This window comes from Triturus cristatus, chromosome 9 (genome assembly GCF_964204655.1).
Source record: "Triturus cristatus chromosome 9, aTriCri1.1, whole genome shotgun sequence".
Lineage (NCBI taxonomy): Eukaryota > Metazoa > Chordata > Amphibia > Caudata > Salamandridae > Triturus > Triturus cristatus.
The window spans coordinates 1,212,917,567-1,212,931,108 of record NC_140592.1 but is presented as its reverse complement, the minus strand read 5'-3'; the positions used below and the strand labels follow the sequence as shown (position 1 = coordinate 1,212,931,108).

The window sequence follows — 13,542 nt, the reverse complement described above, 5'->3', positions numbered from 1 at the left end:
AAGAAGTTACAGTTCTGTTAGTTGGGTTTGGTAGTAGTGAAGAGGGCTGCGTCACAGGTCTGGGGGGTACAAAAGGTCCCCACGAAGGAACAATGGATTGCAGGGATGGACTATGCATGGGGGCTGAAAAATGGTCTGTGCCGCAAGAGGTTGTCTGAGAAAAGATGGGGCTGATGGAGGGAACTTTATGGGCTGGGGATGGACAGCAAGCAGCAGACACTGAACTGAGTGCGGAGTGCGGTCCCCCTGGCCCTAGCGGGGATGGATCAGAGAAGGATGGTATTCTCAGGTGCCACCCCTTGCCCCTCCTCCACTTGCCTCCTGGCCAGTTGCACATTGCACCGTGCCAACCTCTCTGTACAAGGGACTGTGTTCCGATGCAGATTTTTCATGGGTTGTTTCTCTTGACATAATGTGGGTATGCCTATTTTTATATTTATGAAAAAAAGCTAAAAAATATTTTTTTTAAATGTACCTATAGTCATGTGATGACCCCACATTAGAAATGGAAGCTTATAGTTCAACACCCAAAATTTGCCATTTAGACCACCTCGCCTTCTGAGATGGATCAAGTATTCTCTTATTCCAACAAGAATCAGTGGAGCAGCACACTCACTGCCCTCTCACTCCATCAATATCAAAAGAGGTCTTCTACAACTCCACTCTGCATTGACCATTAATGCTCCTACCCATGAGCTACCATTATAATGCCCTTTACACATGTTCCTGTCTACGACCTTGGGCAGGGAATGACGTCATACGCTTTGTCTTTACAGGTGTACCCAGTATGCAAGATACCCATGGCTATGACAACACCGAGCAGTTCTCTCTTACTCGCTACAGGCCCGAGGACCCTGCGTCAAAAGGTGATTGACAGATGATAACTGCATTATTCTTTCTATTGGAAGTTATTCTCTTTTGTGTCTTCAGGTCATTTCATCTTTGCAAAAGGACAGAATACCTAAAGGCTTCACCCACAACATGTATGTCAATAAGGAGTATCAGATGCAACCCTTGGCATGCTTTTTGGTCCTCCCTGGCACCAGTGGTCTCAGGGTTAGGAGACTAGGACTGCAGCAAAAAGGTAACCAGGAACCCTGCTTACTTTCTGTAACTTCCACTGTTTGCTCTTTCCCATAGCCTCACAGAAGCATATAGACAGCAGTGCAGGGGATGTGACGTCACTGCAGGGGCAAACTGTCAATGATTCCCTTACACTACTCCTAATCTTGCAATGTATTGATGCCCGTGACTTGGGGCTTCTCTTATTGTACTCAACTTTCACTTTACTCGCCTTTCGATTGGTTACCTGGTCTAGACGTGTTGGCTTGGAGGACTCTGCCTTCACTTTCTGCTGCATTGCAGCACCCCTATTTGTCTCTTCAAAACCAAACATCCATAAATTGTTCCTGCCTCCCACCCTCCTTGGCGAGGAAGTTCCTGCTCTGGGATGCGTGTTCCCAGCATCCCACAGGGGGATCGGCACCGCTGAGCCACCAAACACACGCCCACACTAACTGACGTCTTTAGAGGGCAGCGGGGTACACCCTCTCGCCCTCTCCTTGCTTAATAAAATCTCTCCCAGTATTCAGTGCATCTAGATTTGAATACATCCCCAGCCCCAACTCCAGACCCTGAGATATTGCTATTGGTTAAAAACCTGTAAACCTGTAAAAAGAAATACCATGTGGCAGCCTAGAAACAGTGCAGGAGACCTTTCTAGCATGTGACTCACAAAGCTTTTTGCATATATGATGCCTCGTTTACAATCGTTTGACACACTGCAGTGCAGCAAACCTTCCTGCTGCGCTGCCATGCATCAAAATAAAAGGGCAGGAGTGCGCTGTTTCTACAAGATACGGCTCATTGCTATCCTTCTGCTCTGCTCCCGCGCACAAACAGCAGCCGTGCGGCAGTGCAGACGCCCGTGCGTCTTTTTGCAAGGCTGCCTGCACTGAGGGGTTGCTTGTTTTTTTGCAGGAAGGGACACCGTCCTGCACAAAAACAATAATTAAAGGCATTTTCCTCTTTCTTTGCAGCACGTATAGAAAAAACAAGGAGAAATGTAAGTATTTCCCCACATTGTGCCTCCGTACGCCTCCCCTGGGGAGGCGTAGGATTTTGACGCATTTCCAGTTTCACAAAATGTTGTTAATCTGGGAATGCGCTCAATTCCATGGATGTGGCGTGGGAACACCCACAGCAACGCCTATGGAACGCCCCTTTCACATAGAGTTATGCGTGAAAGCAAAACATATTTACCAGGCCATGAAAAGTCATGCAGGGTGACTTTACATGTAGTTGTAAATATGGGGAAGCCCATTGCGTTGCCAGTGCGTCAATAAAAGTGCTGCACCGGCGGCACAATGGACGTGTAAATAAGCCCCATAGTTACCATTAAGGTATGTATGTACTTGGTAGTTTCTTTATGGAGAAAATAACAATAAAAATACAATATGCCCATGCACGGGCATCTTTGCATGTGAAATTGTACACTCTGTACAATTACGCGTGGATAACTTCCATCACATTGTTTTTAGTGGGAATTCTGAAAAAAAGAAGTTCTCCTGAAAACCCAAAACTATTGCAGGTTACCAGGAGTACTCTTAAAAGATATTGTGAATTTTTAAAATAGTTCATCGGCACCCACGCAATGGTTTAAACTTACACATGCAGATTTTCAAGTATTTTTGGGGGTTATAGAGTTTATATTAACAACGAGGGCCTGCCCCACAAATCTATCAGTGGGTGTACTCTCAACAGACAAGAACTGATTGTCTTTTAAAAGCCACTTTTAAAGCTCATAAAACATTGTTTCATACTTGTAAAAACATTTACTCACTCATATTTTCGTATGTGTACATCTTCAACTGGAGCAGGGAGTGGGCACTTTAGGTTGAGAATGACCCACAGGTTTATGAACACCCACAAATCTACTTGTTTGTAGGCATTCACAAACTTAGGTCCTCCCTAACAAAGACTGGTAAAGTTTTGAAAATGTTTCCTGGCAAGGACAAGAAAAAAACTTTAATAGGATGGGAATGAGCAGGGAATGTCCCTAAAATTGGTAGGTTGAATCAAGCGTGTAATTCACGTGTAATTCAGATCTAGGACAGGAATAAGACATAATTACAGATAAAGATTTGTGTACAGGGCTCTTAAGCGGTTCCTTTGGGAACTATAATGTGCTGGTACCTGTACACTCATACAAAATAACCTTGGTATGAAAATGTCAAGGGAATTACATTTCTAAAAGATGGACATTATTTCTAGCTGTAGGCCCTGATTACAAGTTGGTTGTAGTTTTCCAACACTTGTTTGCGCAGGGATCTGAATTCGGGGTGTGGTGGTATTTATTGCATTCAATCATTGCACCAAAATCTGTATGTTATTTCCCAAAAACTCGTAATAGATGATATTCATCGAACCCCACAGTATCACTGTTAGTCAGGTGTGATAAACAGCACCTTCACTCGGAATCAGGGCCAAAGAGTTGTCCTCGAGGACTCCTATCTAATCTCTACATATAAAATGTTGAATTGCCACTGACACTTTACATCTTTTCTCCTCCTCTTCCTACGCGACACCCAATGAAAGAACAGATCCAAGACAACCCAGCAACCAGGACCGTCCAGAAGAAGACTCAAACTTTCTCCCTAACCGACGTGATGCGCTTGACCCTCGCCATGAGAACGCTCGCTGCAGACGTACAAGGTAGGATAAGCGGTTACACCAGCGACTCCCGGGATGGAAATGGTTAAACAACAATGGGGTGACCCTGTGTCCCTCAGAACCTGGGTATGGATATATAAAGAAAAACAGTTGTTCTGTCGGGCCTACGAAGTATTTCTTTTATAAAAAAAGGGTATTTCTTTTATGTATTGATCTACAACCTTCATTAATGGTATCCGAAATATTTAAACACCATGGAACACACGGCAAAGAACACTGACAAAAATTGGTGAGCATTCTGGTGTTTTATAAATTAAAGCATGTATATATACTCACACATTTATAAACAAGGCTGTCAAAGCAAGGTGAAACTTACAGTGGTGTGTACTAAAGTGACATTTGTGCTCAGTGGTAGGTCATGGTGCATATATTATGTACAGAGTGATTAAAACCACAGTATATACAAGGGAAGAGACGGCCAGACTATTATGTAAATCGCAATGACTGTTGCTTATACAAATTATTCATTCATTTGCACCCAGAGTCTTGATAAATCTGGACCATAGGAGATTGTCGACGTTTCAACCCAAACAATGCTTAATTAAGAAGTCAAGGCGTGTCATCATCAGGACAGGCGTGGGGGAGTAGGGGATGACAACCTATGGATAAGGAAAGTATAAATCAAGGTGTGTTCCATATGGGAAACCAATGTTTAGTACGCAAGTTAGAGTTAAAGTTGGGTAGTCAACACTCACCCTTAGTAAATCACAGAATCAATCGTGATATGTAGGTCATCATTCAAAGCGAACAATCAGTCTGATTTATAAGGGGGAACATATGAGTATTAGAAAATGCGCCCCCTGGTCCCACCTATAGTCGCTGGACCACGCATGTTAAAGCAAACAACCAGCGCGCACAAGCCCTCTGGGAACAACTCACCAGCCGTAGACTTGCTTTCGGCGTGGGAGATCTAAAAAGGAAACAGGATAGTGGATTTAGGTTGCAGCCCCTATGTGTTGTAGAGGTATAGTTTCCCCTTCAAAGCATCCGCCGGACCCCGCTAAGGGGCTTGAGACAGGTTCTGCGCACACGTTTAAGGATGTAAATAAAGTTGTAAAACCATCAATTAGAATAAGTAGATACACAGTTGAGGTCAACACCAGAAATGTCTTTGCAATGAAATTTAATAGTGTGTTTCTTCAAATGGTTTGAAAAGGGAAAGCAACCAGCCGACACGTGTTTCGTCAACGGGAACAACCCGTGACTCTTCAGGGCTGAGTAAGAGTGACCATGGCCGGGAGAGTAATCAGGAAAGCGAATGTGTTCCAACGGTGGTCTGATATAGTTAACGATGAGCAGAGACGCCACGGTCAAAGGGAGCGGATGCTTCAGAGTAGGAGTCCGTAATAGGACTGGACGTAGGATGTGTCAGTCCAAGGGTCGATCGTTGTGTACGGTCAATGTGGGTCAGTTCGTCTCGAGCTCGCTTACCGACACATAGGGGCTGCAACCTAAATCCACTATCCTGTTTCCTTTTTAGATCTCCCACGCCGAAAGCAAGTCTACGGCTGGTGAGTTGTTCCCAGAGGGCTTGTTCACTCTGGGTGTTTGCTTTAACATGCATGGTCCAGCGACTATAGGCGGGACCAGGGAGCACATTTTCTAATATTCATATGTTCCCCCTTATAGATCAGACCGATTGTTCGGTTTGAATGATGACCGACATATCACGATTGATTCTGTGATTTACTAAGGGTGAGTGTTGACACCCCATTTTACCTTTAACTCTATCTTGCGTACCAAGAATGGTTTTCCTATTGGAACACACCTTGATTTATACTTTCCTTATCCATAGGCTGTCATCCCCTACTCCCCCAGGCCAGTCCTGATGAAGACCCGCCTTGACTTCTTAATTAAGCATTGTTTGGGTTGAAACGTCGAAGATCTCCTATGGTCATAGCGAATTTCATAATATTCTGGCCTTCTCTTCCCTTGTATATACTGTGATTTAATCACTCTGTACATAATATATGCACCATGACCTACCACTGAGCACAAATGTCACTTTAGTACACACCACTGTAAGTTTCACCTTGCTTTGACAGCCTTGTTTATAAATGTGTGAGTATATATAAATGCTTTAATTTATAAAACACCAGAATACTCACCAATTTGTGTCAGTGTTCTTAGCCTTGTGTTCCATGGTGTTTAAATATTTCGGATACCCTTCATGAAGTTTGTAGATCAATACATAAAAGAAATACCCCTTTTTTTATCAAAGAAATACTTCGTATGCCCGACAGAACCACTGTGTTTGTTTATATACCCGGGATGGAAATGGCAGAAGCCAGCCAGTTCAACTAGAAAGTATCAATAATCATCTACATAATGTCAGCAGTTTATGTATTTTGGAGGTGCTCTATTTGTGTGCTGTGTCAGTTTGCAGCCACTTGTCTGCAGGGAGACACCTCACAAGCTGAATTTACAAACTTTTCTCGTTTAGCCAATCTGATTGTCTGGTTGATGAAAGTTTGGAGAGCTATGGGCTCTCATGCTGGCAAAGTTTGTACCCAGGTGAAAAGGAGTTTGGACTGAGGAGAAAAAATAAAATGAAGAGCCTGAAAGCAGACAAACCTGCTAAAATGAAACATACTATAAAATGGTACACACATAAAAAGTCAGGAAGAAGCTTTGTCACGCGTCGTCTACCCTAGGCCTGCATCATTATCTCTGCCTACCTCTGCTTGGCTTTCATTCCAAAATGAGTGAGTTGCCCAACATCATCATCCTAAGAGCATTTCAGATAATCAGATGCGTGAATGAGAGCTGTGCTGGAGATCCACAAATGCATTACTTACAAATAGGCTTACAAGCACAAACAATGTTTCTGTTGACAAGTTAGCTGGCTGGGGCAATCAATGTAACATGATGAATAAGTGCAACTCCCTGACCATTTTAGGTCTCGCTTTGGTAAGCATGTGCTAGTGCATGCGCCCTCGCTTGCAAGAATTTTGTGTTGAGTAATGGACTTGGAAACACCCATTTCTGACCATTTGTTAGCATAATTGTCACTTTTCTTTGCTGCCTTCTAATTGGGCAGCCCTTGCCAGACGTCACTTCCTTTTCCTTCTGTGGCTCATGGACCAAGCACAGATTGATTTAGTTTTATTAGTGTGCTCCTGTTGTCAATCCAGTGATCGCGCTGTGAATCAGGTGCTATCTGTTTTAGCCCTCACACTCTCCGTATGTTGCTTTTATCCCTCCCTCCCTCCCACACTCTGACTCTGTTGCTTTTATCCCTCCCTCCCACCCTCTGTCTGTGTCCCACCCCATCTATTCTGCTTTTAGCCCAGCCTCTGTCTGTTTTACTTTGATCCATCACTACCACCGTCTTTCCATTTTGCTTTTATCCATCGCTCCCTCCTACCCACTCTCTCTCTGTTTTGCTTTTATCCATCCAACCTTCCCACCCTTCATCTGTTTTGCTTCTTGCCCTCCACCCACTTAAAATATTTAAAAGTGCCCTCTGAGTTGGTTCAAGCATGCCTGCAGCTCGGTTTGTGTGGTAGAGGTTGCTCGGCTTTCAAGCCGCTCTTATAGGCACATGCACTATCCATCTGCAATCTCAGCAGCCTAGTGGAGGCAACCAACCCAGAGAGCTTTTAGTCCTCTGACCAAGGAGCCACTGGCAACTGATTATGATATGATCTTTTTACAAGTGGAGTATGTCAAGCTGATTCTTTTGCAAAATGACTAGATTTTTACAGCCATCTTGCACGGCTTTGCCTTTTGTAAGTAGGAGGAGAAAGGCAATTTGTTTGTACTGCTTGGTTTATTTTCTTAATCACTTGCTGCTCTCCACCAATGCAACAACACCCAACACCACCCAATTGCCAAAGCCAATAGCTCACCCATAGACAAGAACAATTAGCTTTGCCAATGCTTATCTAGTTTCTAGCTCCTTCCCATACGCATGATCCAATAAGCCCCAGAAAACGATGGCCATAATGCGTACATATTTAGAGACTGGTATACTGTAACAGTCAGTTTGCCTCACTAAATGCTAAAGGATCATTGTTGTGGTGTTCCATTCACACTACTATTTTTGGCTAATTACGTTTAGCTTTATTATAACACATCTTATTGTCACCCTGTACAAAAAATAAACTATATATATATATATATATTTTCACTGAAAAAACCATAGGTTTCACACACGTTATAGTTAGGAATTAGCATTTAAAAAACCTTGCAAATTCACTGAAAAAAACATAGGTTTCACACAAGTTATAGTTAGCGGACATTTTACTGATAAAAAACCATTGAAATTCCCCCGTTATAGTTAGTGCAGGCAACTATAACTCACGCGACCGCAATCCTCTGCTGATGCTAATACTGTATTTAGACACTTATTTGCCCATGTCTTCTTCCATTAAATTTTAGCTATACATATATTACAAATATTTTTTTTTCATAAAGACACATATGTCATCAGCAGAGGATTGCGGTCGCGTGAGTTATAGTTGCATATATATATATATATATATATATATATATATATATATATATATATATATATATATGAAGCTCAATGGGGAGTGTCCAACAACGAGCCGCACTCTACTCAGGTACGCTTTTCCCCAAACGGCATTTATTGGTATGGACAGGCAGGCTCACAGTAAATGAGGCAGTTGACGGTAGTCCAACGCGTTTCAAGACATTTCTCTTCCTCAGGGGCGTGACGGTCAAAGAGAGCATGACAGACTTCAACTTCCTTTAAAGCGATATCGCACACCATGATTGGTCGCTCTGGATGAGACAGTGCGTTGCATTGTGGTTGTTGAAGTTAAATATTTCTACAAATGGATGCTCTCGCAATTCCTGCTAATTAGAAGCTCTAACATGAGCCCTGACGAGCTTGGCTGTCCTCAATCCATTTTCTGAGTCCCACATAGCGAGCCCAAGATTCCTCCGAGCTCGTGGCCCCGATGCTTTCGGTTGGTGCATAGCTCAGCGGCAGGACGGCCTCTATACATTAAGCTCAATGGGGAGTGTCCAACAACGAGCCGAACTCTACTCAGGTATGCTTTTCCCCAAACAGCATTTATTGGTATGGACAGGCAGGCTCGCAGTAAATGAGGCAGTTGACAGTAGCCCAACGCGTTTCAAGACATTTCTCTTCCTCAGGGGCGTGACGGTCAAAGAGAGCATGACAGACTCCAACTTCCTTTAAAGCGATATCGCACACCATGATTGGTCGCTCTGGATGAGACAGTGCGTTGCATTGTGGTTGTTGAAGTTAAATATTTCCACAAATGGATGCTCTCGCAATTCCTGCTAATTAGAAGCTCTAACATGAGCCCTGACGAGCTTGGCTGTCCTCAATCCATTTTCTGAGTCCCACATAGCGAGCCCAAGATTCCTCCGAGCTCGTGGCCCCGATGCTTTCGGGTGGTGCATGGTTCAGCGGCAGGACGGCCGCTATACATGAAGCTCAATGGGGAGTGTCCAACAACGAGCCGCACTCTACTCAGGTACGCTTTTCCCCAAACAGCATTTATCGGTATGGACAGGCAGGCTCGCAGTAAATGAGGCAGTTGACAGTAGCCCAACGCGTTTCAAGACATTTCTCTTCCTCAGGGGCGTGACGGTCAAAGAGAGCATGACAGACTCCAACTTCCTTTAAAGCGATATCGCACACCATGATTGGTCGCTCTGGATGAGACAGTGCGTTGCATTGTGGTTGTTGAAGTTAAATATTTTCACAAATGGATGCTCTCGCAATTCCTGCTAATTAGAAGCTCTAACATGAGCCCTGACGAGCTTGGCTGTCCTCAATCCATTTTCTGAGTCCCACATAGCGAGCCCAAGATTCCTCCGAGCTCGTGGCCCCGATGCTTTCGGGTGGTGCATGGCTCAGCGGCAGGACGACCGCTATACATGAAGCTCAATGGGGAGTGTCCAACAACGAGCCGCACTCTACTCAGGTACGCTTTTCCCCAAACAGCATTTATTGGTATGGACAGGCAGGCTCGCAGTAAATGACGCAGTTGACAGTAGCCCAACGCGTTTCAAGACATTTCTCTTCCTCAGGGGCGTGACGGTCAAAGAGAGCATGACAGACTCCAACTTCCTTTAAAGCGATATCGCACACCATGATTGGTCGCTCTGGATGAGACAGTGCGTTGCATTGTGGTTGTTGAAGTTAAATATTTCCACAAATGGATGCTCTCGCAATTCCTGCTAATTAGAAGCTCTAACATGAGCCCTGACGAGCTTGGCTGTCCTCAATCCATTTTCTGAGTCCCACATAGCGAGCCCAAGATTCCTCCGAGCTCGTGGCCCCGATGCTTTTGGGTGGTGCATACCAATAAATGCTGTTTGGGGAAAAGCGTACCTGAGTAGAGTGCGGCTCGTTGTTGGACACTCCCCATTGAGCTTCATGTATAGCGGCCGTCCTGCCGCTGAGCCATGCACCACCCGAAAGCTTCGGGGCCACGAGCTCGGAGGAATCTTGGGCTCGCTATGTGGGACTCAGAAAATGGATTGAGGACAGCCAAGCTCGTCAGGGCTCATGTTAGAGCTTCTAATTAGCAGGAATTGCGAGAGCATCCATTTGTGGAAATATTTAACTTCAACAACCACAATGCAACGCACTGTCTCATTCAGAGCGACCAATCATGGTGTGCGATATCGCTTTAAAGGAAGTTGGAGTCTGTCATGCTCTCTTTGACCGTCACGCCCCTGAGGAAGAGAAATGTCTTGAAACGCGTTGGGCTACTGTCAACTGCCTCACTTACTGCGAGCCTGCCTGTCCATACCAATAAATGCTGTTTGGGGAAAAGCGTACCTGAGTAGAGTGCGGCTCGTTGTTGGACACTCCCCATTGAGCTTATATATATATATATATATATATATATATATATATATATATATATATATATATATATATATATATATATATATATATATATATATATATATATATATATATATATATATATATATATATATATATATATATATATAATGCACATACAAGTATAGAATTATCAGTTCAATACTTTGCACATGGCCAGGTTTTATTGAGTGTGATTAATTAATGGGTTTTACTAGTGTGTGTCTTCTACACCTGCCCGAACCTCAATTTTTGCTGGAAGCATTTCCAGCAAAAGAGCACTTATGTGCTACAATTAATGGTCATAACTCCCTGCCACATATGGTTTGTAGTTAGTAAAAAGTATTTTTACTTTTTACTGATAATCCTCAGTGTTAGCGTTTAAAGCTCCATCTCCACTCTGTTCAAAACACAAGGCTGTCCATCTGAGATTATAAAGCCAGCCTTCATAATGTATTTGAGATTCCGTCCCACCTTCCTTCTGGGAGCTTGATGGGGACCCCTTCCACTGGTTTATCCAGTCCCCCACTGCAGTGTAGAAACCCAACGATCATGACATATATGAGGTTCCATCTGAGCTACAACCCACTAACTTTAAGAAGTGCTCAAAACTGGCTTGGAGCACAAGGAAGATGGCGGCGTGGGCCCGCAGCTCTGTGTCGGAGGAAGGTGCTTTTCATCGTTTCGCCGTCTACGAAACACTACGACCCGAAAAACGAGCAGATCAAGGTTACTAAAAGAAAGAAGATCATGAAGTGTCAATGAGAGTCTTCAATTACAGCATTCTGGCCCCGAATCTGTGCAGCACCCACCACAGGCCGAATCGCGTGGCCGAGCTCCGCAATATGCCGCTAACTAGGAGGTCTACTTCTACAAACAAAAACAGAGCGACAGAGAGAAGGCTATACAGAAGAGACAAGTAAGACTCTTAACTCTTTCCGTCATCCGATAGTATTAAGGAGCCGTTAACACTTCTTGGGTCTCTGACTGCATGGGGGCCGCATGGTGTGCCTGACTCCAATATGGCGGCTAAGTGCAAGCATCCTACTTAACAACTACCTGCTGGTTGTATGCTCAGTGACGCTACGATTGATTTGTGACTATAACGAATTAGGAGACCAAAAACGGAATTCTTTTTGTTAAAGTCTCTTCATAGAGGTAACTATATTGGTACAAGTAATGATAAATAAGGTGTGATTTAGAGACATGTCTGCCTGACTCTGTAATGGATGCCTGAGGTGACATATAAGGGATCTCCACTGGAACAAGGAGCTTATAGAACCTGATGCTCCACTGAGATAAGGGACTTGTAAACCCAGAACAAAGACTCTTACCATTAAGCTCTGCTTACACTATATCCGACTGGGTCGGGAGTCAGGTTTCAAGAGATTTGAAGAGTTTCACTATCTAACGATCCTAACTCAGTTTTCCAGAGTAGTACATCACACTCCACAATAACACTACCACTGACAGCTTTAACAACTTTGAGAACTCTATTAATTTATGACACTGCACAGGAGGACCAATGCATGGTAAGATACCAGGAATCGGGACAGTGAGACGCAAAACTAATCTAATCTTGATGGCAGATGGATCAAATGTTGGTCTCACATTGATCTCCTATGTTACGCATAAGGACCATCTAACAGTCACATATCTCTCGCGATAAGACAGATAAGTCTTCCCTGACAAGCTGCATGCAGGTTAATGCGAACCAGCCATACAAGGAAACACAAATACACAAAGATGGCTGAAAATAAAATAAAACAAACCTTAAGAGAGTGAAAGCCGATCTGCCGAATCAGGACTCACCGGTCAAAAACAAATAAGATATCAGCACCACAATGGAAACAATCTTAAATTAGCTGAGGTTCATGACTTGGCAAAATCCACCAAAGAGAACACTGATATCATGCAAAATGAGATATTTACAATCCGTAAGGACATCAGAGAGACCAACAATAGAATTGCAGAAGCAGAAAGCAGAATAAGTCAACTAGAGGATGGGATGTCCAAATCGACAAAGACAGTAGCAAAACTTGATTCCACCACACACCTGCTCTCCAAACAGATATCAGAATTTGTGGACAGGAACAGAAGAGGGAATTTATGTATTTTTGGCATACCGGAGGGGAGTGAAGGCGAAGCGGAATCATGTATTACCTTCCTTAAAAAATGGCTACCACAAATTACTAGGTTGTCCTTTGAAAAACCTCTGGAATTTGATAGAGCCCACAAGGTCCACACCAGGAGGGTGCTGAATCAAACTCACCCTAGACCCATTGTAAGCAAACGTTTGAGATACCAACACGTTGAAGTTATCCTGTCCTGTATGAGAAAGAACCAACATGATCTTTGGGGTAACAATACAATCTTCATAGCACAAGACTACTCCAAGGCAACAGTGGATACAAGGAAAGGCTTTCTTGCCCCCAGTCCCAGACGGAGGTCTTTAGGTTACCAATTCTCCTTTGTGGGACCTGCAAGGTATCGAGTAGTAGTACAAGGCGCTCCTCACCTCTTCCCAGAGTGTGATGCTCTCAAGAAATTTCTAGATGACACCGTAGATCATACAATGGATACTTCCGTACGAAAAGACCCGGCAGTAAAACCTAAACCATGATCTTTAAGAAGCTGACTAGGAACACACATCTTCAAGACTTCAAACCGAATAATTGCCCATGATTAAAAAGCTGTTTTCCTTGGTGCATTGGTGGGCGTAAATGATACTTAGGACGCTAAAGAAGCTAAGGAAGATAAGGAAGCTCTCTTTTGGTTTCTAACAGTCCTAAAGTTGTTTATAATTGTTTATAATTGATTATGTAATGTGCTATACTCAGTTTTAACTCATAGCTCTAGGGGCAACATGATCCCACACATTGAAATAGTTTGCAACAGAGATAACCGTGGTCATGGGATATAAAATCCGCGCAATATTGTTGATATATGTCTACATGCTCCTCTCTAGGAAA

General features: G+C 43.6%; 1 protein-coding gene across 3 annotated transcripts in view; it reads left to right on the top strand.

Moving 5' to 3' along the window:
• Nucleotides 1–13,542, top strand: part of PAPLN (papilin, proteoglycan like sulfated glycoprotein) — a 487,850-nt gene that overhangs the window by 415,020 nt on the left and 59,288 nt on the right. For all 3 annotated transcript variants that reach the window (XM_085627249.1, XM_085627251.1, XM_085627250.1), the window contains 2 exons: nucleotides 777–866; nucleotides 3,603–3,714. In XM_085627249.1, the coding sequence (XP_085483375.1) occupies nucleotides 777–866; nucleotides 3,603–3,714 (202 nt within the window). The remainder of the gene's footprint in view (nucleotides 1–776; nucleotides 867–3,602; nucleotides 3,715–13,542) is intronic.